This window comes from Balaenoptera physalus (assembly GCF_965194825.1).
Source record: "Balaenoptera physalus genome assembly, chromosome: 13".
Lineage (NCBI taxonomy): Eukaryota > Metazoa > Chordata > Mammalia > Artiodactyla > Balaenopteridae > Balaenoptera > Balaenoptera physalus.
This window is the reverse complement of record NC_138892.1, coordinates 15,124,430-15,150,563: the sequence shown is the minus strand read 5'-3', so window position 1 is coordinate 15,150,563 and position 26,134 is coordinate 15,124,430. Positions and strand designations below refer to the sequence as shown.

The 26,134-nt window shown below is 39.7% G+C and overlaps 2 protein-coding genes across 3 annotated transcripts in view; both read right to left on the bottom strand.

Moving 5' to 3' along the window:
• Nucleotides 1-1,529: 1,529 nt before the first annotated feature.
• Nucleotides 1,530-21,553, bottom strand: RTCB (RNA 2',3'-cyclic phosphate and 5'-OH ligase). The gene is made up of 12 exons (XM_082421016.1): nucleotides 21,351-21,553; nucleotides 18,113-18,191; nucleotides 16,880-16,947; nucleotides 15,656-15,755; nucleotides 13,403-13,559; nucleotides 11,636-11,792; nucleotides 10,462-10,621; nucleotides 9,011-9,186; nucleotides 8,321-8,509; nucleotides 7,521-7,631; nucleotides 6,009-6,128; nucleotides 1,530-2,636 (listed from the first exon to the last, which is right to left on the bottom strand). The coding sequence occupies exons 1-12, from the start codon at nucleotides 21,441-21,443 to the stop codon at nucleotides 2,529-2,531; spliced, it is 1,518 nt and encodes a 505-aa protein (XP_082277142.1). The 5' UTR covers nucleotides 21,444-21,553; the 3' UTR covers nucleotides 1,530-2,528.
• A 1,317-nt stretch (nucleotides 21,554-22,870) lies between these two features.
• BPIFC (BPI fold containing family C) overlaps nucleotides 22,871-26,134 on the bottom strand; it is a 48,623-nt gene continuing 45,359 nt past the window's right edge. Inside the window, exons 14-16 of one of the 2 annotated variants that reach the window (XM_082421003.1) lie at nucleotides 25,159-25,222; nucleotides 24,319-24,395; nucleotides 22,871-23,470 (exon numbers count right to left, since the gene is read on the bottom strand). In XM_082421003.1, coding sequence (XP_082277129.1) covers nucleotides 23,348-23,470; nucleotides 24,319-24,395; nucleotides 25,159-25,222 — 264 coding nt within the window. In that variant the 3' untranslated portion in view covers nucleotides 22,871-23,347. Of the gene's footprint in view, nucleotides 23,471-24,318; nucleotides 24,396-25,158; nucleotides 25,223-26,134 lie in introns of those variants that run through there. The other variant, XR_014252563.1, reaches the window with a different exon arrangement.

Here is a 26,134-nt window from a genome sequence, read left to right as displayed (position 1 = left end):
GGACAACATGAAAATCCCACATAGTCAAGCAATGGAGCAGATGTAACAATAAGGACACAGGTGAGAAGTATGGACAGAGAGGCTATGTGAGTTGTTATTGGAATAGCAGGCACAGAGAGATGCAAACACTTCAGCAATATAGGTGATGCTTAAAAGCAATTTTCAGAAATAGGAGGAGGACACTTTAAAATGAACATGAGGGGAAAAAAGCAGTCTTATGCAGAACAAAATAGGAAAACCTAAAAAAAACTTCAGTTCCTGAATCTTCAGTTCGTTTTTGCTCCACAAAATTAGAAAATTAGTGAATGTTCATATTTTGTTTATATCTCATGAACTGGTTTTCCCAACCATATGCTGATGATAGGAATGATACAGCCCATCATCAATGTGTGAATGGCAGTGCTTTTGAAAATATTAATGATAAACGTACTGACTTTAGAGGCCTGAAAAAGGGACCAATATGTGCATAGTAAGAAGACTCATCTTCATGCCTGAGAAAACCAGACAGTGCCTTATCAAAGGGCTTTCCCAGCTGCGTCCATGTGCCCAACCATGGGGTTCTTTTACTCAGGGCAATAAAAACAGTCCGTTACATCAGCTTCATTTGAACATTCACTTTTAAGTGGCTTTTTGCCTCAAATGGGAAAATAACATCTTTAGAACAAGGAAAACAATGTTTGTAGTTTTCTTTTTGAACTCAAAATATTAACCATTGCTTTCCAAGGTCATTAATAGGGTCAAGTTTGGCAGAAATGCTACATATAAGAAAAGCTTATAATACAGAAATGCCATGGCACAAACCATCCTTCTCTATTTCTCCTCCTCACCTGCTCCCCTCTTCCCTTCTTCTCCTCCTCACCTGCTCCCCTCTTCCCTTCCCAAAGAGTGACTTTCAAAGCATCCAATAAAACGTAACCTACATATTTAAGATGATCTGCAGTATTTCTTGCACTGACATCAGTTAGTTTTGGGAGAGGACTTTGCTATGAATCAGTTTCAAACAACGTCACTGGGAAAGCCCAATTAGAGGGCGTCCACTCAGACACTCAGTGTTGCCTCATCTCTAGAGAATCTAGCACTTGCCAGAAGCCTGTTTCTCATCTTTAAATGCCCTCCAGCATTCACAGGTAACCTGCATCCTTAAGTCATCTGTGTACACCAGTTGCTGGTCCAATCTGGAGGCATAACTAATGCATAATTATTGCATTACGATTACTAACTTACTGATAACTTTCAAACTCTACCATCAAAACCATTAAAGTTACCGAGTGCTCAGAGTCAAGACATGCTATTTCATATCATACATTTTTCAGAGAAAGTCTGCTTTTCTCTAGCCTTCCAAACAGCATTTGGAAGACGCTCCAATGGTGGGTTTTATTATAAGTTGAGAGATAAGTGTTAGAAAAGAATATCTTTTAGGGCACATCGCTGAAAGCAACCAGGGAGAAAATCAGAAAACAGAAACACTGTCCAAAGTGAATCAAGAAAAAATACTAATTATCCTAAGCCATAAAACATTAAGCACAAAATATAAACAACATATTACAACTTTATTAGATTCTTCTATTTTACTGGCTGTTTAGACTCAACTATGGCCTTAGTAACCTATAAGGTTAACATCTTTGGGTGTCACAGTATATAATACCTAATCTGATTAGGTGGCACAAGGACTAGCCAACCTGTCAACACACAGTAACCACTAACATCATAGCTGCGGCCATTTGATGCTTTTATAATAATTTGATCATAAATGTAAAGATATCTGTATTATGTGAGGGTTCTCTGCTGCTGCTGTGCAAGTTATTATTCAAGAAAAGTCTGCCAGACTAAGCCTAATTAAAGATACCAGCTGATGCCATTTTTATAGGGAAGCCAAAAGTCTGCCTTATAGTTAGAATGACAAAGGTAGCAAGTCTATGATGAATTACTTTCTCTTTTGGGTCCCTAGCCCTACACCTCCACACATACCCCTCCATAACGTGTCTCATTATCCATCTAACATCTTGCTATGACCCTTTTATATGCTCCAAGTAAGAATGGTATTTAGGGTTTTGCTCAGTGCAGGGGAAGGGGGTATATGAGTGGCTAAATGGACAAACTGACAGAGGGCAAAAAGAAACATTCCAAAACCTTCCTATTTAATACAATGTTCTTCATGACACCTCTCAGGCTGGAAACAGAGGTTGGTGTAAAGAACTTCATTCTGATGATTAAAGACTTGTATGACTAAGTAAGGCAGTTTCTTGACTTATCCCCACCCCCTAACAGATTTTCCTAAAACCTGTGGGATAATCAGGGAGGAAGCATATACATCCCTTTCCAAATGGAGGCATTGTGACTCCTCCCAGAAGGAAAGTTTACAACATGGGCTCCTGAATCAGGAGCCTCCCCGCCAGCCATTCTGGAACGGGCAGCTACACCTACACACCCTGGAACCTGTCAGGTCTCGAGTCTGATGTCTGAAAAGCGTTTCAGTCTACGTCCACTTCAGTGAGGGTCAGCGGTGTCCGGTGGCTGCGGTCCGGGTTCTATCCTTTGATAACAGCAATCGGTCTCAGTTTAATGGCCTTCTTGCTGATTCCGGCATCATGGCAGGTGTTCACCACATCAGTTACATTCTTATAGGACTCAGGTGCCTGCAGGGGAGGAAAAGTCAACTTAAAATGGAATCTTGAAAAGCATTAATCTTCACTTGTAATTTAAAAAATGCACATTCGAACAGTACTGAGTTGGTTTTGTTTTTTCTTTTTTCTGCCTAGCAAATAGGCAAAGGTTTTAAAAGATGCTTAAGCTCAGTGTTGGGAAGGGAGTAGTATGATGACACTCTCATCTCGTTTTATATTTTTTCTGTATTTCTCTAAATTTCCCCAAAGAACATGTATCACTTGTATAAGTAGGAAAAGCAGTAAATGTAATTGAATAAATCATATACACTAATACCCAACTGGAAGGAAATGTACCAAATCATCCTGTTAGTGGTAACTGTCTTTGGATGGTGGAGTTACTGGCAATTTTGATTTTCTTTTATTATATATTTCTACAGTTGTCAAAATTCCTGGAATGACCATGTATTACCTTCACAATAAGGAAAGGTTATTACATTCATATATATAACACTATATATGTGTATCCATACATGGGTATACATACATACACATACAATTTATTTCTGTGAGTTTCTAGTAAGACCTCCCCCCTTCCTTCTGTCTTGCCACCATTAGAACAAATCTCACCACACACACCCTTTATCTCCATTCATGTCAACACAGCAAGCTTAGGTCTCTCAGACTGATTCCCGTGGGGCTCTGTACACACCCCTTTCTAGCCCATCTCCTATTCCCTTCCAGTTTCTGAAACATTTCCACTGTGGCCTCTGAACTCCTTCCACTGAGTCAAAGGCAAAGAACTTCTTCCTTTCTTCTTTAAACATTCCCTTCACTTTCTTGTTCTTGCTGAAACATGGACCTCCGCTGAGGTACTACCTCTGCTTCCAACTTTCTGAAGTGGTAGCTGTTTTCTCTCCCAAACTGGGTCATGCCATTAGGTTGAGAGGTGGGACAGGTGTCCTTGCTCTTCATGGTTCCTTCCAGACCATTCTCCCTCCTTTCTCCCAGTTTTGAATATTGCAGTCACCATTTATACCACCCACTACTCTTCTTGCTGCAATCATCTGCTAGAGTCTGATCCCCATTGTTACTTGAAGTTTTCTAGCTCCTGGGTCACCCTCACCCTCTCCTGCTATAATTCAGAACGATTTCAGTATCCAGGAAGAGGATTCTTTCAGTAACTTGGCTTCCTAGTTTCTTGATTCCCGCTCCTTCAATGCTTACCTCAGCCATTCACTCCCAGAGTCATCCCCCAGAACTCTTCATTACCAATGATGACAACTCCTCCACAGTCTCAGCTCCCAGCATCCCAGACAGCCTAGGTTTCCACCTCCAACAATCCTTTAACCCCACAAGACCCACAATCCCTTTGCAACACCCTTCAACAACCTTGCTTCTCCTTTACTGTGCTGTACTTGCAACCCTGGTTAAAGGAAACTCAACATCTATTTCATGCCTGCACCTATACAGTTGGATGTAGCTGAAAAACACCCAACCACTGAATTTAAGCTCAAGTGGGCCCTTGACGCTGCTGGCAATCACCCAAAATTTCACTAGGCCAATCACTTTCTTAGATGATGATTTTATACCTTCTCCTGCATCCTCACTCTCAGTTGCTGGCCCTACTTCCTATTACACTGAAAAAACAGAAACAACCAGAACAGCATCTCCATAAACTCTCTTACCATATCTTCCCTGACTACCAGCATCTGTACCTTCTCTCCTTTTATTAAGGATGAATTACCTAAGCTCCTAGCAAAGACCAACCCCACCAGATCCCACCTCCTTTCATCTACTCAAGGACACTTCTCTAGTAATTCCCCACTCTTTCCTGCATCATCGATTTCTCTTCTAGATTCTTCTCAACCGCATGCAAACACATCAGTTAGATCATGTTATTCTTCTGCTCAAAATTCTCCCAAGTCTTCCCCTCATCTCACTCAGAGGAAGAGCAAAACTCCATTTGTAAAGGAAAAAACAAGGACCCACCCGATCTGGCGCCCCTACCTCTCTAACCTCCTCTCCCTCTTGCTCGCTCCAGTCACACTGGCCTCCACACCGTTTCTTGAACCTCCAAGTATGATCTGGCCTGAGTTTCTGCACTTGCCACCCTCCCTGCCTGGAAAGCTTACCCCTAGATACCCACATAGCCTGTTCCCTTACCCCTCTCAGGTCTTCACTCAAATACCACCTCACTACACCCTATCTAAAACTGCACCCACTCCCAGTCTGTCCCTATCCCCCTTCCCATTTTTACTTTGTAGCACTTACCATCATTCTACACACTATACATTTTACTATTTGGTAAGTTTCACAGGAAAGGATTTATGTTTGTTTTGTTCACTGCAATATCCCTAGCACCTAGAACAGTTCCTAACTATAGCAGATGTTTAATAAGTATTAGCTGGATGAGTGAAAAAAATCATATATAAAATGTGCAAGTAAAAAGTATACCAAATGTTAATAGTGGTTATCTCTGGTTGGTGGAATTCTAGATGTTTCTTTCTTTGTATTTTCTAAAACCTCTTAATTAAAATCAGGTGAAAAATTAAGTTGTAAAAAAATAAAGCTTTGTCATACTCTTTAACTCAGTAATTCTGCTTTTGAGATTTCACTCTAATTATTAAAACATCTGGAGGAAAGCTTCATGCATGAAGACTCACAGTACAACTTAATTTAGAGTAGCAAAGATGTAGAAACTACTTGAATATCCACTATGGGCAGAAACTTACAGTACTTAGCTAGTAGAATATTTCTCAATCGTTAAAAAATGACGTAAACAATATTATAATAATGTGTTAAATTTAAAAAAGGACTATAAAATGTTTGTAAACTATGATTATAACCAGTTTAAAAAAGCATTTAGGGAAAAAATGGCAATAAGCATCTTAAAAAAGGAGGTAATAGTTATGTCAAGGCACAGAATTTTTGGATGACAATTTTTCTTTTCTCTTAAACTTTTAAAAGGAAGTTATGTTGCTTCTAATTTAAATATGTACATATGTGTACATATACATACATGTAATTTAAACAAAATCTTTGCTCCCTTATGAATCAAAAAAACCCATTTTCTCAAACATTTCCCCCCTACCTTTTCAAATTTGCTTTCAAATTTAACTGTTAAGTATACAGTTGTGCAAAAGAAAGGTTAAGATGAGTCAGCTCAAACTAAATTTAAAGCTTTTAATATGTAGACAAAGACTATACATGAATGGTAAAAATCATTCTTATGGACCCAGCTCATAATTAACCTCCAAACAAAAGAGAAAACAATGATAGACTGTAACTGAGGTTATTTTGTAAAAAAACATTTCTATTAGCAATACTAAAAATTGCTGTCTCCGTGTACTGGCATAAATTATAAACAGTTTTATGCTGAATACTTATCAAAATTTCACTTACCTCTTCCATAACCAGTTTGGGTGAGGCAACACGGATTGCAATTCCCATGTCTGCCAATTTGTCTAGGACATCCTGGAAATCTAAATTACGCCTTGACTTTGCTCGGGACAGTGCACGGCCCTAGATTGGGAAAGGAATGAACTTCATTTATAAATTCTGAGCTCCAATTTATGTTCAATCCCAGCAATTATTTAAACCCTTAGGATCATATGCCTTTTCCTTGACTTCTTTTTAAACTAAAAAAAGAAATAAGAGAGTCTTTTTCTATTTAATCAACCCCGTAATGTGCTTTTTGTTGTAAGACTCATCCTTTTGGAAGACAAATTTACATCTACAAAGCACTTAAAGACTTAGTTTTGTGTATCTAATCACTATTAATTATCAATTACATACAAATATGTTAATTTAAAATTGTAATCAGTATGTCTATCATCACAAAAACTTTGTGCTCTTTGTGGTTTAAAACAGTTTCTCCCCCTTAGCACTTACTGACATCTCGGACGAGGGAACTGTTGTGGGGACTGTCCATACGTTATAAGAGGCTGAGCGGCATCCTTGCCCTCTACCCACTAGATGCCAACAGCACAATTCCCCTCCCCCACTGCGACAACAGAAAATGCCCTGAGACACTGCTAATGTGTGTGGGGAGATGGTTTTGATCACTGGGTTAAAGTTAGGAGTTGGGAGGCAACTGGAAATGAGAAAGGATCAGAGGAAAAAACGTAGGGTTAATATATATGTGAGGGTCTGTCCTACTGAGAAGATATCATAGACAGTTTCTATTTTCCACTCCATCACCAGCTAAGAACTCTGATGGCTTAGAAGAGCAGTTGGAAAACTGGTTTGTGGGCCAAATCTGGCCTACTACCTGTTTTTGTAAATACAGTTTTATTAGCACACAGCAATACCTCTTTGTTTATGTATTGTCTACGGCTGCTTTTCTACTAAAATGGCACAACAGAATAGCTGCTACAGCGATCTTACAGCCCCAAAAGCCTAAAATATTTACTGTCTGGTGCTTTATAGAAAGTTTACCAACCCCTGGCTTAGAAGAGGCAATATATTGAAATAGGTGTGCAGTCTACACATGGGTCCTGATTTGCAAAATGGGGCATATCCTCCAAATCTCGAGTGGACCCACCCAGTAAGGAACGAATTATGCTAATGGCTAGGTCTGTGAATCATTGAGATACATTGTGATGTAAATTTGCATCAGGTAAAGTTTTATCAGTTATGCTAGTGTGACAACTTCTCAATCTGGATTTTGTGGACTCACAGTGTTGAGGAACAGTCCCTGGTCGTACAATGACCCCACTAAGGTCGAGATACTTGGTGACCTCAGTTAGTTCACTAGACAGTATATATTACGGGGATAAATTCAGGTAGAAGACAAGACAAACCCAAACCTCAACTTTGTTAACGCTCAACCAAGTACATTTACCTGTCAAAATGCAAAACAATGACTACATTGAAGAGAACATTTCTAAGTAAGTTTCTGTTTTCATAACTCACCGCTCCATGACAAGTTGTTCCAAAGGTCTCGGTCATGCCCTGCTCAGTGCCAGTGAGAACATAGCTACAGGTTCCCATGGTGCCGCCAATGAGCACTGGTTGTCCAGTGAGCTGAGGAAGCACACAAATCAAACATGTTACAATTTAGAAAAGCATGAGCTTTCTATGTCTGAGATTTAAATTTCCTCTTGCATTGGAGGACTGTGGAGAAACCAGGGCCTTTAAATGCACTGCTCTCACAACTATATTAAGATATTATTTTGATTCTTTGATAGTTGAGAGGGAAGGGAAGAGGATGGGAGGAAAAATGTGAGGACCAGGAAGGCAGCAGAAGACAGGCTTAAGGTAAGAGCAAAGCAAAACTCAAATGTGTAGTGAAGTGTTTTTAGGAAGAACCATCCTGAGCAAGGCATCTGCCCTCTCAGGCTTGTTTCCTCATCTGTGAAATGGTAGGTTAAGGGTCTTTCTAACTCTATCACAGCCAGACACCAAAAGGATAAGAGGAATGAAACAGACTGAGTTTAATCTTAATCCTGTCTTCTAATCATTCAAAGGCCTTAAAAAGATAATCTTAGTGCATCTTAATGGAGTAGAATATTCTCCATGCAGCACTACAGCACACTGCAAGCACAGATGATGGGGGGGAGTCATGTTTCAGAGAAGACTGGAAATCACTGTTCTCATGGATGACAGACTGTTTTCTTTTCACAATTGCTGCTTTCCTGTTTAAATTCTTACGTATTTAGAACTGTCTAATTCATGCCCCCACTGCTTAAAACCACAAATGGCTCAGTACGTACTTGGTAATCAACCGCAATGAGGGGATGGTGAGGAGGGAAAGCTCGGGTGGATCCCTTCCTGTGTACTAACAGAGTCCGTTCCTTTCCATCCACCACATGCTGTTCTACTTTGGCAATATTGTGAGAAACATCATAGATCACATGTAGGTCCAAGTCATCAGGGGTTGTGTTGAAGACCTTGGCAAAAGCCTAAGAGAAAAAGCTTACGTTAAAAGTGGCAGAACCAGCTCTTCAGAACTTATCTTATTGATTTTGGAAGGTCTGTTGGAAGGGAGTGAGGAATTTAAGAGTTCAAAAATAGCAGAATTATTAATCTTCACGTAAAGGACAAAAACTGTCTTTAGACCACAGAGCAAACTCCACTCCATAAATTCCAACTAGTCTTGACGGAACCTGTCAGAGGTGCTTCTTCTTCAGCCTTCTGAATCTCAGTGAACGGCACTTCTACCCTCTCCACTGCTCAAGGCAAATTCCAAGAATAATTCTGGCTTCTCTTCTCCCCTCTCCTGATACCCTGCTGAGTTAGCTTAAGGACACACCAAAAGCTTGGACACTTTGCCAATATTTTGAATATCTATTACATACATTTCCAAAACCAAATTCTACAGGCTTTGATTTGAATACACTATGTTTTAAGTTACTTAACTTCATCATGTATAACTGGGAACAGACAAGCAACCTCAACGGTACCTGACGGGTTAAGAAGGTCATGGAAGAGCGGTTGACCCAGGCATAATTCCCAGCTGCTGCCATTCCCTTCAGGTAGTCCTGACCCTCTGCGGAAGCGATTCGAGCACAAGCCAACTGACGGTCATTGACTATGATCTTGTCTCTCTTCATGGCTTTTTCCATAGCTACCAGCGCATCTGAAAGGAGAGAGAGCAACAAGTCCAAACCAGCCAGCTTTCCCTTTATAATTCAGATTTATTGCAGAAAGGTGGGCTACATTCAAAACCATTCTACAAAGAAACAAGTAAAATACAATTTTCCCTTTAAAGTGTTTCTGAGCTCATTTATTTATTGGTCAAGATATATTTACTGAGAATCTTCTGTCAGAGCTATATGACACAATATATGCGGGCTCCAAAGAGAACACCTGCCCTCCAGGACTTGCAAGGGGAATGGAAGGTGGTCTGAGTTACTCCCTTCCTGGCATGTGCATGAATGAGAAGTAATAAAATACGTTTCATTGCCATCATGGTTTTTAAAAATAATTTTTAGTGACTTAACCTAAAAGAACTGGAGACAAGTTGCTAGACCTTCTGCATGCAAATCAAATCCATGATAAAGTGTAGAGCAGAACTCAGTAAAAGTTCAGAAATACTAGTCAATGCTCCATATATTTGCTAGACAAAATATTCTAACAGGCCAGGCTGGCACAAATTATTAGATTCCCATAGAACGAAATGTACATACAAGGATGAACCATAATTGCAATTTAGAGTTTACAGTAATTTCCATGTGTCTGTATAACTTTTTCTATATTCATAAATCCTTTCACTCATCGTACAAACGGTCCAAAGTGACCTTTCTACTATTTCCCTGCCTCCTGCTTTTGTTCACACTGTCTTCCGGTCATGAATGTTCTGCGTGTGTGATTGTTCAAACTGCATATGTTATGTGTCCATGAAGTCATCTCTAAAATCTTTTCCCTAAACACTTTGTCTCTTCCATAGTATTTTATCAATTACTATACCTTCTGTCTTTACTTTTTCTTCTTAATGAACATGACATCTCTCGCATGAGACAATTTGAGGGCGGAGCCCTTGCTATTTCATCTCTGAATCCACTGTAACACCTAATCTTGCAGTACAGGTAGGTGTCTAAGACATATTCCAGCATATATCATAAACTCTACAATTTAAAGTCTTTATTGCTCTTTCTTGGCCAGACAGTAATAGTAACCTGTAAGAGTAAATATGGTAACTGGAGCCTCTGACAACACCATATGAAATAATTATTATTCCCATTTTTTTCAGACAAGTAAGTTAAGGCCCAGTGAAGTTAATTTCTGCTAGTTAGGAAAACCAGGGTAAAAACCTGCACAGTACAGTTCCAGCACTTTCTCCCTTTAATCTCTACATGGTTCCCCACAAAATGTACATTTTAGCACCAAGGCAAAAATTAGGTCCAGAATGTACCTGTGGCTACTTGGTGGCCCAGGCCTCTGCTCCCACTGTGGATCATCACACACACCTGTCCCTTATGGTCGATACCCATTTTCTTAGCAGCATACTCATTGAAAATCTCATCCACAACCTGGATTTCTGCATAGTGGTTGCCTGCTCCCAGAGTCCCCAACTGCAAATGTGAGAATGTCTGATAAAATAGCTGCTATTCAGGTTTGAAAAAATTCATTTGCAAAGCAAATAGGTAAAAAAACCCCAATAAAAACAAAAAGATAACCACACAAATAGTGTAACAAAAAAACTTCTAAGCTTAGAAATGCTTCATTCATTTAAAGTAATATCCCACACAACTAAAATAATGTAGACCAGTTCCTGCAGTTTATTATATCATTATCTGCTTGAGGTACAGCACATTAAAAGCATCATAAACGAAAACTCGAACCACCAAATGGCTCACAGGACAATTTAAACATCATGAAGAGAAGGGTCAAATTTTGGGGTGAACTCTGGTGAATGTTGACTCTTACACAAAGTCCAAGTTCAAATGATTTTTGAAATATCTGTGAGTTCACTGCCACCTACCACTATCCATCACTGGAAGAATATATCCCATAACTGGAGCTAACAGATGTTTTACGGACCCAAAGAATGGCAGTGTTGGAACAGTCTGAGACTGCCTAGTTTTAACTATCTCAATTTTCGGATGAGAAAATGAGACCCAGACAGGCTAGAGAGACTTGCCCAAGGTCACAGTGAATTTAGTGGCAAAGCCATCACAATTTGCTGTAAATTTCAAACATCTGGTATATTTTTATCTCATGGACACCATGAACCGACAACGTGTCTGTTGTCATCTTGGATGCTAGAAAACTTTCAGCCAAATCTGTAGATTGTCAAAGTTTGTACAGATGCAATTTTGGTATACATTTTAAGCCTTATAATCATATCCCATTTTCCTCCCATCCACTTCTAATTCATGATATCTTGTTTTATTTTATGAACATCTGCAAGCTCCTGATAGCTTTTTAAAAGATTAAGAATGAAGCATAAACAAACAAATTTGTGTTCCTTTTGATGTGAAAAAAGCTGGGGTACATTTACTACATGGAAGACAGATTTCTTTTTTCCTCCCAACCAAAACAAAATATGAAAAAACTGAACACTTCCCCTCCAAAGCGAGTGTTACCTGCGGCAGGCCTCTCTTCTTAGCCCTGGCAGAGACCTTGTTGGGGTCGGCCTGCAGCATCCTCCCGTACTCCTCACAGTGCTCCTTGTCTTCCGCCCAGGCGTAGCCTTCTCTCAGGGACCAGTCCACGCCCATCTCCAAGGCCTCCTCCAAGTCTCTGAGTGAGTAACAAGGTGCAGATCATTTCACAGCCAAGGCAGATCAAAATCTAAAGATGACCACATCTCAAAGGGCAAAAGAAAGTCCTATACTGACTATTGCCCGTGTATCAGGCATCGTGCTAGATGTAGTTCATGCTCTCAGCAACTCTAGTTTTTTGAGGAAAAGGAGTTACATAAATAATTGAATATTAAAATTATAAATGCCACATTACAGGTGATTATAGTTCTTGACGTTTACACAGCCCCTACTTTTCAAATCCTATTTCTCTCTCTGATCCTGAATTCTATGAGGTGGTGATTAAGCAGCCACAGAAAATTTATAACCATCATCAAACATCATTATCTACTACCGACTTCACTACAGCTACACTAACTTTTCATAGTAACTTATGAAAAATTACAACTAACAAACAAAGCTATCTCAATGTCCTCAGGCCACACAGGTTAAATTTTAAGGTCTATTCCCACCTTCACAGAAGTACTACGTCGCTTTACTGCACCTGCACTTTGAAGCTGAGGTGCACACACGTTAAACCCTTAGAAGGAAAAAGCTCTGATCTTCACCTAACGTCTAGCCCTCTTCCAAAATACCACCCGGAGAGATTACAATGATCAATGGGCCCTCACCACAACAGCCCATTTCAAACATTACTTATTAGGACAAAATTCCTATCTAAAATATTTGTAAAGATGCTTGGAATTTATTTAGATGTTCCAGGTATGCTTTTCAAAGTGGGACTGCATGTCAGGGACCACATAAAAATCACAGAATAAGCATCTTCCAAATGTATCAATTTTACTCCAAGTTTTTTTGTTTTATTTTTTGGTAAAGGGGAGTTGTATAACAGGTAATAGCTAAAAACATTTTAATATTAATGTCTGTACATATATTTGAATAGAATGCAAAATTCACATGAACTTTAAGGTAAAACAGAAGATATTAATGATACTTATTAAGCACACCCTTCTGCAAAGTGTAAGGTGCACAGCTTTACACGAGCTATGACAGTACATCAATGGCCACGTAAAAGGTCACTGTGCTGTAGCTTTACACTGAATTTTCTACTTTGGAAATACACAACATCTTAGGTGAAGAATACACTCAGTGCTATCATCCAAAAAGGAAGGTTGTCAATAAATACAGGTTCACTGACAAAGGACAGTGGGGTTCAGAATATAGCCTCTGAAGCCAAAGGATCCTTGGTTTGAATCCTGACTTTACTTACTAGCTTATTTACTATTATCTCTTTAAACTTCAGTTTCCCTTCTTGTGAACTAGGAATAATATTAGGGTTATTATCTACACAAAATGATATACACCTACACTACAGCACAGTGCTCTGCATAAAGGAAGTGCTCAGTAAACATCAGTGGATATTATTCTATTATGAATTCTACCATATGTCAAAGGTTGTCATGATGAACATGAATTGACTAATGTCTCTAATGAACGTTATAGACCTCATGCTTAAAAAAACAATTTGTTACCACTTCCTCAACAGTGACTGAACAATCCCCATCTCCGAAGTGTCCTACATTGGAAATGAACGTGAGGGTCATGTGATTATTATCTCTCACTCCCTTTACTGGCAACTTTTGTTCTTACTTGGCATTCATTGGGATGACGCCTTTTGACCCCACCCCAACAGGAATGTGATCAAACATAGCTTGGGCAAGTTGCTCCTTCACAGGCTGGACATCACTTTCGTCTAAACTGGTTCTTAGCAAGCGGACACCACAGTTGATGTCAAATCCGACACCACCTACAAAATAGGAAAAGTTAGTCAAATATTAGCGAAACCAGGTAGTTAGGCTTTGTTACTTGTGGTTTCCCACTATTAATAAAGGGTTTAAAAGACAGCCACTCTTTTAAAAATAGCTATGTTTTAAAGGAGCCAACAAAGTGGTTCTCTGTGGGTAAAGTCTGATGACAACAAAATTTAAAGTAAATACATACTAAAGGTACTTTGTGGGTCAAGGAGGCAGTAATGAACAACAAGTAACATCTAGACTAGAGATTAAAATTTGAATTATGTGCTTCTCTTTTTTTCTTGATCACTCTTGTCAGGGGTTTATGAACTCTATTAGTCTTTTCAAAGAACCAACTTTTGGCTTTGTTGATCCTTACCACTGTATATTGTTTCATTAATCTTGCTCAATTATTTCCACCTTTCTACATTTTCTGGGTTTAATTAGTTGTTCTTTTTCTAACTTTTTGAGATGGATGCTTAGATCATTGACACTGCAGCCTTTCTTCTTTTCTAATTTGTGCACTGAAGGCTGTATACTTCTATCCAAGTATGGCGTTAACAGTAACCCACAATTTTTAGACAGGTATTTTTTAAATTAACGTCAGTTAAAATTATTCTGTAGTTTCCATTACGATTTTTTGTTTTTGACCCATGGGTTATTTAAATGCATATTGCTTAACTCAAACATGTTTTATTTTTCCCCAAGTTTTTATTGTTATTAGTGATTTCTAACTTAATTCCGCTGTGGTAGGATAGTATCTTCTATGTCAGTGGTTCTTAGATGTGACCCAGGGATTCTTTCAGGCCTTTAGGATTAATTGTATAACAATGCTAAGACATTATTAGCCTTTTAAATGTATTCTCTCTACTGTCTACTGAAACTGTGAAGTTTTCCAAAGGCTACAGGACGTGATAACATGCTTGCTCTGAGGGGTAATGAGACATGTCCTTGTGTATTATTGTTTCTAAACTTCCTCAGTTTTAATTTCCAGCAAGGTAAACATTGATAAAAGCCTTTGAGATCAACCCTCAATAATTTTAAGAACGTAAAGGGGTCTTGAGCCCAAAGTTTGAGAACTGCTGCTGTATGATTTCCATGCTTTGAAATTTGAGACATGCTTTACGGCTCAGTATATGGTCAATTTGGTAAACATTCTGTGTGCACTTGAAAAGAATGTGTACTCTACAGTTCTTGGATGCACTGTAATGTGGATGCATGCACAACCACACGTGTATATGAGAGATCAAGGTGTCAAGTTTGTAACAGGATTGTTCAAATCATCTGTGTTCTTACTGATTGAAATCTGCCTTTTCCTCAAGAGAAAAATAGTGCTCAATGTTGGGCTCACGTATCTGCACTTTTTGTCTAGATTTTAGCCTCACAAATTCTTACTGCCTCTGTAGTTTTTTTATGGTTTCAACAGATGTGTTTTTGGCTCTGTTTTAAAAATTTCACGCAGCTTTTCTCGTTGTTCTCGGCAAAGGATTGTCTGAAGTGACCTTGTCCACTGCTGCTGGAGGCAGAGCTCTCAAGACAACTCAAACTTTCATCTTTTTTTCAGCCTCTGAATGCAAAGATATTACTTCCGGTGTGAAACATTTTCAGTGAAAGCACACGACAGCAGAAAAGAAGTATACAGCTACAAGTGACTAATAATGATGCTAATGAGAGTAAACACTTATCAAGTACTTCCTATGTGTCCAGCATTGTTGTAAGTATTTTAACACAGCTTAATGAATTTAATCCTCACAATAATGCTATGTAGTAAGTAACATTATTAACTCCAATTTGCCTAAGAGATAACTGGGACACAAAGAAGATGCAAAATTTGCCAGGGAAGTGTTTCAGTTTCTTTTGTAGCCAACGTCTGAATAGTGCCTGGCACACAGTAGGAGCCCAAATAATTTTAAATAAATATATGCTTTTCTTGATATTTTAATAGCCTCTGAGTGTCCACAATTAATTCTCTCAGTAAGTGGGGAAAAGAAATGATAGAATACGATGAGGCTGACATTCACACACAAAATGCAGCCGTGCTCTATTTTAGAAAGGCTACGATTCTGAGAGAAGCTACACACCTGACAGCAGACATGCACAGTGACCTTACCTGGGGATACCACTGCTTCAGGGTCATTCATATCAAAAGCTGCCATATTCCCAATAGCAAACCCATAACCTGAATGGACATCAGGAAGCCCAATGGATCGCTGAAAGAGAATTAGAAAATAAAATACAGCTATCTCACTGGCACTCTGGCTGCCTGAGAGACCTGACACTAACTCTCAAATAGGCTGGGGGGCTGAAGCCTTCCCTAAATCAAGATTCTGTTTTCATGAAATCTTCTCTATTGGTGGAAATTAGGTGTAAAAATTCCTAATCATAAAGCCAAATATAGCAGGAAAAACTTTTTTACAAAGTCTGACATTAACTAAGAAAATTGAAAAGAGAAAAGCCTTAGTACCACATGATATAGGAGGACCACATACTAACTTTAACGCATTATTACATTTTAAAGATGATTCTTAGACATTGACAGACTGTGGTCATGTCAGGCTGACAGGAGGAAAATACCTGATTTACACAGGTCTTTAGTGTTTAAGCAATCAGAGACAAATGTAATCCATTTGATGGTATGAAAACCATACAATTTCTACATCTGGGGCCTAGAAAAGGATACTGACCCAGGAAGAATGGAGGTCAAAACATGGTAGGAATACATGCAGACACCTGGACACTTACGAGTTCCTTAAATGCACAAGCCATGTCTTTTCATTTCTCCTCCCAAGTGCCCAGCAGAGAAACCGGCATAAAGACCTCAAAAAATGTCTGTCGAATGGATTTAACATCTACCTCTAATGGTGGAATCTGAATGTAGACTCGGGTGAGGGCCCCACTTGTACCATCCAGTTCTATCCCCACCATCGCCACCACCCTCCTTTTCCAATCATATCCACAACAGCTATATTGCCCTTTGTCCCTCCCCTCAGTCCTAACCCTTACACTTCTTGCCAATCTTTCTCCAATCAACCTCTTGAATGAGGCCACAGTGAAACTTTCACTGGTGGTAAACTGATATAAGAATAATGTGTACAACAAGAAAACAAAATCTACTTCAAAGGTTCTCAAACACTTATAGATTCTGGCTAAAGGCAACCAGAAACAGATGTTACTCAAACTCAGTTATTTCTTTAAATTCCATGGTTATTTCTAGATGTTTGAAGGTCACTGTCTAAATGACACCACTATCAGTTAGGCATGGCCATTCATCCATTCAACAAACTTTCAGACTAAAAAAAAATATGAGTGATTAAAACTGTGAACATAGACTCACATGAACAATCCCAGGCAGGGCGGCCACATTGCCAATTTGTTTCATGGCTGGCAGGAAGCCACCAACACCTGAAAACAAAATTTTAATATTAGAAAAGAGGACATATTTGATTTTTAGCTGAAGTCTATTCATACTTTTCTAGATTATGTTAATGAAGGGTTAGTGGTTAGGACTGCTAAAACAACAAAGCATAAAAGGGTGTTTGAGATGAAGTGGAGAAGAAGGCAGCACATGCACAGGAAGGTAGTGAGGGCAACCAGACTAATTACAAACATGCTGTCAGTATTCTGTGCATACCACGGAGGATTGCTTGCAAATACTGTACAGGGAGATGTGAAACATAATCATTATACCTTATGTTGTCAATATAAAAAAAGGGTTCTTTTAACTGTTCATAATATATATCAAAAAAAAAGTACTGGTTTTATTCTAAGTGACAAAGAAGGGCAATTTGGAAGAGTTGGGAAAACACTGGATGGAGAGTCAGGGGATCTGGGGTTCTAATCTCAGCTCTGTCACTGGCTGTGTGTCATTTCAGACAAGTCAGCACACCCTGGTGGGGGCGGGGGCGGTGAGACTTATTTATTTTAGGTTTGTCGACTAAAAAAATAAAAGGGTTAAAACTAGATGTCTATTCCACCATCACCACTAGAATGTTATATTACAGTTTTATATATTTATCTCTAAACCTCCCTGTAGTCTTGCAAGATAGGTGTTATAAACTCTCTTTTACAGATGAGATAACTGAAGTTCAATGAGGCTAATCAGTACACTGACTTTGTAATCAGACACTCCTGGATCTGAATTCTGGTTCTGTCACTGAGAGACTGTGCAACCTTGGACAAATTAAAATGACTTAACTTCACTCAGCCTTGACTTAAACATCTGTAAAATGGAGATATCCTCTTAGAGTTACTTTAAGAATTACATGAGATAATCTATGTAAAGTGCCTGGCACATAGTAAGTGCACAATAAATGGTAGCTCTTGTTATTACTGTCCGAGGTTAGGTGCAAAACCAACCACATCCATCCAGCTCCAAGTGCTTTCTACAAGGCCAGGTGGCTAACAATGTGATCACGAATAAGTAACGGGTTTTCGTCTCATTTGAAGTCTTGATCATTCCTTGACAACACTTTTGTATTTTTAAATTATAATTATTTGAGTTACCATTTTTCAGGCCACAAGGTAGACACTACTTGTACTGCCACATGTCAAACTCTAATTTACTTACCACCACCTCGACAGGCATTCCTTAATTCTTCAAACATTAATTTTTCCAGAGCATCATTCACATAGAAAACTCCTTCAACCTGGTACCAAAGAAAAGGAAGAATTATGTCTGAGCACATGGACCTGATGTATATAAGTACAGGATAGAATACAAACACTGTAGGCAATATTTATTTTGCTTTACTCTTTATAAAACACTTTCACGCTACCTTAAACAAGCAGAAAACTTCCTACAAGAGGTTCCCATCTTTAAATATATCTTAAAAGTATATTTTACAATGTTCACAAATCATTTTGTTTATTCTCCTACTCTCATAGGCCATATTTAAAAGTTCAACAGGTAAAATATTTTGTGTGTATGTGTGAGATAAAGAAACGTCTTCCAAAAATGCTCTCACTAAGGCCAAAGGTCTCAGTATTCTTGTGCTTCTAAAATATCAGTAGGTTTTGAAAAAAATAAATGAATCAAAAACTCAGACCTAAACATAAAAATGCAGTCATCTGAGTGAACTGATGAGGATTATAATTTTTGTGACTTTCTGTTTGAATTAAAAAAAAAAAAATCCCACAAGGACTCAGAGGCAAAGAATATAGAAATCAATTTTCACTGCAAACTAAAGGAGCTGTTACAGTGGAGGATTACTGGACTGAATGTCAATATCATGACATAATATGAGTGTGTTTCGTGTTTGGTAATTGCAATCATTGTTGCTTTTGTTGTGGTCATCCATTTACAATGCTTGGTGTCAGTCTATTTATCTCTTGTAAAAATAAAATACAGTGTGTGTGTATATGAAAAAAAAGACAAAAAAAACCATACGCTTAAAAATATAACAGTTTCAGTGTTGACAAGCTTAGAATAAAAGTAAAATGCTGTTATGCCATCTAATTATAGATAAAAAGACAATCCTAAAAAAAAAAAAAAAATGCAGTCATCTGACCTAAGTGTACTTTTTCTAGGTCTAAGACAACAGCACACTACACTACACTTTACTGTGTTCTATTCTGACTTACAAATCTGTACTTAAGTGAACAGTGAGTAAAAAAATGTTAACAAGTAGCTATATAGTTGTGTGCTTAGTTTTACCATCTATGTAATTTTAAGAGAATAAAAAAGCTTGACAATAGAGGCACACAAAGGGCAATGGAAGACATGATTATGTAACACCAATATTAATATTAATCAGAGATCAAATATTATGAAGGATCTGCCTAGCATTGAAGAACCAAAGATTTAACAATCATCTGGACAAGGAAATTGATTTAACAGAAAGATGACTTCTGCATCTTACCACTGCATGAATAACAATACCAGTTACGGAAAATGTCTCAATTTTCCAAAGGGCCACATTTATTAATTCACCAAACATGTGCTGAGGACTCATTATGTGTCAGGCACTGTACTGGGAAGTAGGGGAGACACAGAGAATACGCAAGACCATGATTTTGTGGAACTTCTAGTCTAGCATGAAGCCCAGACTAGAAAATGTAGAGGGCAATGAGGCAAGTGCTGCAATAGAAGCACAGAGTACTACGGAAGAATCTGATGAAGAAGGGGCTCAACAGTCTAGGGAGGCGGTAGCCGGGGCGGGGGTGCGCTTCACAGTTTGTTCATTTTTTTGTGAACACTGAGCTGGCTCTTTAAAGACAAGAGACATTACTGGAGCAGCAGCAACACATTTAGGAGCTGAATGGAAAGATGACATAAAGATGGGAGAGAAGTATTTTTAAGGAACAAAGAGGAATTTTTAGTGCAGCACACGGTTCTTACAGGAGGAATGGAGATTAACCAAGAGAGACAGGGAATTGTAAGTGTGAAGTTCACTACTCTCATGAGAATGGGAATACAACACCAGCCTAGCATAAAGGTCAGTAACTTTTTAAGAGCAATATATCAAGATTTCAACTCTCCATTCCCAAGGGAGGGGTGGTAGTAAAGTGTTGTCCAAATAGTTAAACTGGAACTGCCTAGCAAAAATCAGACTTGCCCCCAGGCGGAACTAGCAGCAGTGTGTGCATCAAAAGTTAAGCCAGAACTGCTGACAGAACATAACAGTGTGTGTTACAATCCTCTTAGGATGATATGTTTTTTATTTTCTCCTCCCTGCAGGGAACCGGATTCCATAAAAAGAAACTAGCCAAAGGAAAAAAGAGAGCAAAAGGGAGGTTTGCGACTATGGGCTTTTTCTCCGCTCAGCGTCTAGCTAAGTGCTTTGCTCATAGGGGGCGCTCAATAAGTTTTAATACTGAGTAAAAGGGTGGAGTGGCTATCAGGAACTTTTACCAAGACGCAGGATCACAAACCTTCAATACACTTGCAGGGCACCTAAAGGGATTTCAAAAGCCGTCTAACAACATATGCACCAAAACCTCACAAATGCCTTCTTCTTCACTTTAATGGAAGACCATGAGCACAAATGACAAGGAAACCCAAGAGATACAGAGACCTGGCTTTCAAACTCTCTGGTATCGGGCTCCCAAGTCTCCATCGGGAATACGTCATCCTGTCAGAGGAAAAAGAAGGGAACTGGACATCACGTCTTAGCTGAGCTTCTACTGGGTGAGTAAAGGAAGCCGTGTAACCGACTCACGCTCAAAGCCCTACTGAGAAGAGCATATTAAAAAAAAAAAAAAAAAAAAACTGCCCTGTGAACTTTCCAGGTTGCCACGAGAAGCAAGATCGTTGTATTAAAACCCCGCGCATGTCAATTAAAAAAAAAACAAACCCAACACGGAGCAGTGAATGCCAGAAACTTGGTTCAGCGAACACAGGTCAGTAAACGTTATATAAATGACCGGCATGACTCAGAGGAGCGGAGTTCAGTCCCAGCAACCGCACCCGCACTGGCTGTGCCACCTAGTAAAAGCCCACTAACGTCTCTAAGGCTCAGGGACGTAACACCTCTCATGGTTCGTGAGACTTCTGTGTGAAGACGCTTTGCAAAGGCCAATTTCGTATTTACTGGGATTCCCTGGACACACTCCGCTTTGCTCGTCCTCACGGTTCGGGGACCTCTCCATCTGGGAGGTGGGGCCGGCATAGGTTGGGCAGCCCCGGAGGCGGGAGGGGTGGGTGGGGTGGGAGTTGGGGGATGGGAGGAACTCTGCTGGGGGCGGGGGTCTCCCCGGCGCGCAAGGAGTCGGGAGGTCTCGGAGGAAACCGGGCCGGGTGGGTAGAGACACGCCGCGGGCCCCCAGCCGGGAAGGCCCCGGCACCGGGTCCTGCTTCCCCGCCTCACCTGCATGTTGGGCACGAAGCCCTTCTTGATTCTCCAGCAGCTTTTATTGACCTTTTCCAAGAACTGCAGTTCATCGTTATAACTGCGGCTCATGGCGGCGACAAGAGTGGCGAAAACTCCCGGCTTCGCTTTGAAGACCCGCTGCCGCGTTGTCCCGCTAACCGAAACACCACCTTCCGGAACCCAACGCGCAGGCGCGGCCAGCTCCGCGGCAGGATGGGCGACGGCTAGCGCCGAGGCTCAAAACTCGTCGCACCAATCGCTCTTTTTTTTTTTTTTTTTTTTTCAGTTAGACTGTCCTCTAGCGTTTACCTTTTTGGATGTTAACTAGTCATTTTTTTCAAGGCTAAAGCTAAGCTAAATGCAGTACAGTAGTTTTTAGTATGATCTAGTTATCCTTCGTTTTGGAAGTGTTTTCCAGCACTGAAAAACACACTGAATCGGGATCAGGACCAGTTGTTCTAAAGAATCCGTCTGCTTGGAGTTTACATCCCTAGTAGTGAGGGGGAAGAAATGTCTGCAGCCGAGAAAGAGAAACATGTTTAAATAAATACCACAACGGAAATTTTGTAATGTTTCAGAATGAATTTGTGAACACATTAAATAACTCTTCTTTCAGAAAAGGGCATTCCAAAGAATGAAACGTGACAGTTTATCATTTATTCCAACAACACTGACAGGGCCATCTGTTACGGGGGCATCTATTGCTATATTACGAGCAATACGAAGATGAGTAAATGGCAGTCTCTATGGATAGCCAGAGCTTCCCAGTCCAGCCTTCTGTGATGACTAAGTACTCTGTGATTGTGCTTTTATCCAGTGTCGCTTCTTCACAGTAATAAGTGAGCTTTAAGCGCCTTCGGTTTCTAATCCTACCTCATGTAAAGAACAGCGACTTTGAAATCAGAAAGGCTTGGATTGAATTTTTACCTCTGCTGTTTACTGGCTTTGTGTGATTCATCTCTTTTAACCTTTGTTTCCTTATCTATAAAATGGGATCATAATTCTTCACAGAGTGCCTGTGAGGATTAAATGAAATGACACTTGGTAAGCCCTCCAGTAAACAGCTCTCTTCCATTCCCCCACTGGATTGTCAGCACCACAAATGCAAAGTGTGGTTTCTATTAATTTCCTGCATGATCCATACGGGTTCCCCTTTCCTCCTCTTCTGCCCCAATTTCGCCCCATTGATTGGTTGCTTTAACTTAACCTACTGTGATTTATCTAGGTTTAGTACTCTTCAATGCCATTTCATTTAATTTGAAAGGGAAAACAGCCAAAAACTTAAACAAGTGATACAACTTCTAGAGTTTCCTGTGTTCACTCTGTTTCTCTCTGGAAACATCTAAAGAGACAACATATTCCCTTTTTAAATCAAGGATTTAAAATTCTTGAAATTCTTGAATTCTGTACAAGCTCAGTTTGTGTTAACGTTAAGGACACTAAATTTTCTTTTTACCAGTCTTATTTTATTAAAAAAAAAGTCTGGGGCAAGAAAATTTGCAAATAAAAAGGCAAAATTGACATTGATAGAAAACAATTTTAATTAAATACAGGGGACAGTAACGGTAAATATAAAACATAAAATCCAATATGCAGGGAGGGGGGAACCCTAGAGAGCTGAAGGGGCTGAAGGGATCTCCGCTGATAACCACTGATGCAAATCTGTATTTGAGAGTTTCTCATGCACCTCCTTAGAAGTACATGCCTCACTCTTGGCCCCAGAATCTCATAGACACAGGAACACACAACATGCACTCAAACGTGAACACACATTCAAACATATACCCCTCCACACACATGGGAACACACACATCCCGGCTGAGCTCTTTCACCCTGTTTGCCTCCCTCTACATCCATGAGGGCTTGAAAAAGAAAACTTCCAGCAATTCGCAAGGGCTTTACAATTCCTGTGTGTACCATCTTCCTGCTCTGGGTTTACACGAGCTGTGGGATTAAGGGCCATTTACTTCCTGGAGTGGACTCCAAACAGGCAATCAAGGGGCTGGCTTCCCCCTCCACTGTCCACTTATCAGGTTCAGAGCTTCCCAACCATGGAAACTTGGCTGCTGCTTTAAGGATGTTTTATACTTCAGGTCGGTGGAAATCAAAAGGAAACCCTGAAAAGGATGCAACAATGAAGACGATATCAAACTTGGGGCACCTGGAGCCATAGGATGTCTGGGTTTGCCTGAGGGGTTGGGGAGGCGTGGTTTCTTTACCAGGTCCTACTGTGCAATACCCTTCCTTACCCCTGTCCCACTTGTGAGTGCCTCAGACACAGGAACAGGCCATTTTGGATTCTTGTCACCTTACATGACTTAAGCAGTTGTAGAAAGGGACAGGGGGAGGGAAGAGGGAGTGCAGGGTAGTATATAGGATTGGAGAATTCTGTCAGAATCTTATGATTCCCAGAAAGGAAGAAACAAGGTATTCTGAAGTTTGTTAATAATGATTAACCAGGAAACAGCTCACAACAGATCCCTGAACCCAGAGGAGGGTCTTTGGTTCAGGCAAAAGTTTACTGACTGAGAGAATCAGAAGAGTCAGTCTAGTCTCAAATATGCCCTTTTCCAGCTACACAAGCCACTTCACCTCTCTGAGTCTTACTTTCCTCATCTATAAAATGGGATTAATAATCCCAGCCTTACAAGTTGTCTTGTGGAACAAATGAAATACAGTGCACTAGTGCATCTTCTTGTAGTGTGGTGTGAATAAACTTGGCTTCAAAGGGAAATCAGACTTGGTCTGATGGGGTTTTTTTTCCACTTTGATCTGATTTTTAAACTCAAGTTTAAGTGCTTTTCATTGTTAATTATGGGTTTTAAGAGCTAAACATCTTATTTATAAAATTCCTCGGGCTGGGAAACAACAAAGCAAAACAAAATAAAACAAAAAGTAAGCAAAATAGGGAGAGGTATATTCTACTATGAAAAGAAATGGGGCAATTAATATTGATAATTCTTACCTCAAGAACTTCAATATCTGAATTGACGAGTGAGATATTTTGTGGGTTGGGCAGAGGAAATCCTTGCTGCAATTTTGCTAAAATATAGAACAAGATGTATAATAATTGGGCATGGGCATGGAAGATTTAGTAAACTTTTTAGTAAGAGACTAACAAGAAACTTTTTGATAATTTATCTTTCCATTCTTCCTGGGTCTGTGTCTTCATTCTCTCTGATATGTCCCTAGCATTTCCCTGAAAGAATGGTTAATTAATCTGTGCTTAATAAAAATGCACCTGCAACTATGGGCATTTGGATGGCAGAAAAATGCTGGCAACTTGTCCAATTTGTATTTTGAAAATAACTTAACTAGTGGGTCCTGAGGATATTTTGATCTCCAGTACAAAGCATATTTTAACCAAGCCAAACTCAAGATGCTACAGTTTGTGAACAACTGCAGTGTAGGGAGAAGGCCTAGGATTGTCATTCATTAAAACTGTGCCTGTCCGGATGGTGGTCTTTGCATAAGAACCACAGAGACACCTTCTAGGGATCATCGTCTCATTTCTGGTTGACCTGAAGGAGACTCTTGACTGCCTAAGGAGAGTGGTTGTAATCTCCTTAACTCAACCAGAGTTAGCCGTTCTTGCTGAGTCTGCAAGTAGAGTTGCTAACAAGGCCTGGACCTGGAATATCTAACTTCAAAACTGTATCGTTGATGGTACAAACTCTGTCAATTCTGGTGCTGGCCTCGATTCATAATAACACATTAGAAGTACAAGCTTCAGGATGGAAAGTCCCAGACAATCCCCAACACTTAGCCAATGTCAGTGTCACATTGTTTCCCAAGAATCCCTTACCGTTGGCCAGTGGGAGGACTCCGAAGTGGAGAATGGAGGACAGAATATTCTCAAACCTCAAGACCTGAAATGAAAGGGGAAACTGAATCAGTTGCCAAATCAGGGCATTTTGAAAGCACCATACCTGGTTTGGACATGTACTCTCCCAGACTTTATCAGGACTGAAAGCAATAATTAGCATCTCCCCATAGAGATATTCTAGCTTTCCAGACACTGAAAGCTATTTTGTGGGAAGCCATTTTACAGGGTTTCCTAATCTTTTTTCCTCTTTGAGGATGGACTTTTCGGTTCCTCTCTACAGTGGATCATGGTGGCAACAAATGCAGAGGGACCACATGGTGGCAGCAAACATAACAGCTTAGATACTTATCAAGTAAGATAATCTCAAATGACTAATAGATATTCCAATTAGTAGTCTTCCATTAATTTATTGGGAACCCTGGCCACAGAAGCTTCCTTGTATTATGTTATGCTCTATAGTTAATAGTACCACCAGAACATGCAATTTATCTTTAATAAACTATGGTAGTTGTATAATCTTAGCAAACTGCTGGTTCCTGGGAAGATTTAGGTATTAAAAACAAATGCACTATGATGAACACCAGTTCATTCAGTGAATATTTTTTAAGCATCCTATATGCTTAGCAATAATAAGAACCTCTTTGAAGCTTAGCAAAGGTGGCTCTGAAGCAGATGTCCTAGGTTTATCTCTTGTTTTTACCACTTTACTGTGTGATGTTGGGAAACATCTCTCTGTGCCTCAATTTCCTCAACTGTAAAATGAAGATAATAGTACTAATCTCAGAGGGTTGTTATCAGGATTAAACAAGTTAATATTATGTAAAATGCCTGGTATATACCACTGTCATTTTTCAGAAATGTCTACAAACATTGCCAAATGCCCCTGGAGGGGAAGATTGACCCTAGTTGAGAACCAGTGCTCTAGAACATAAGCGACATGAGGGTAGGGGCACCA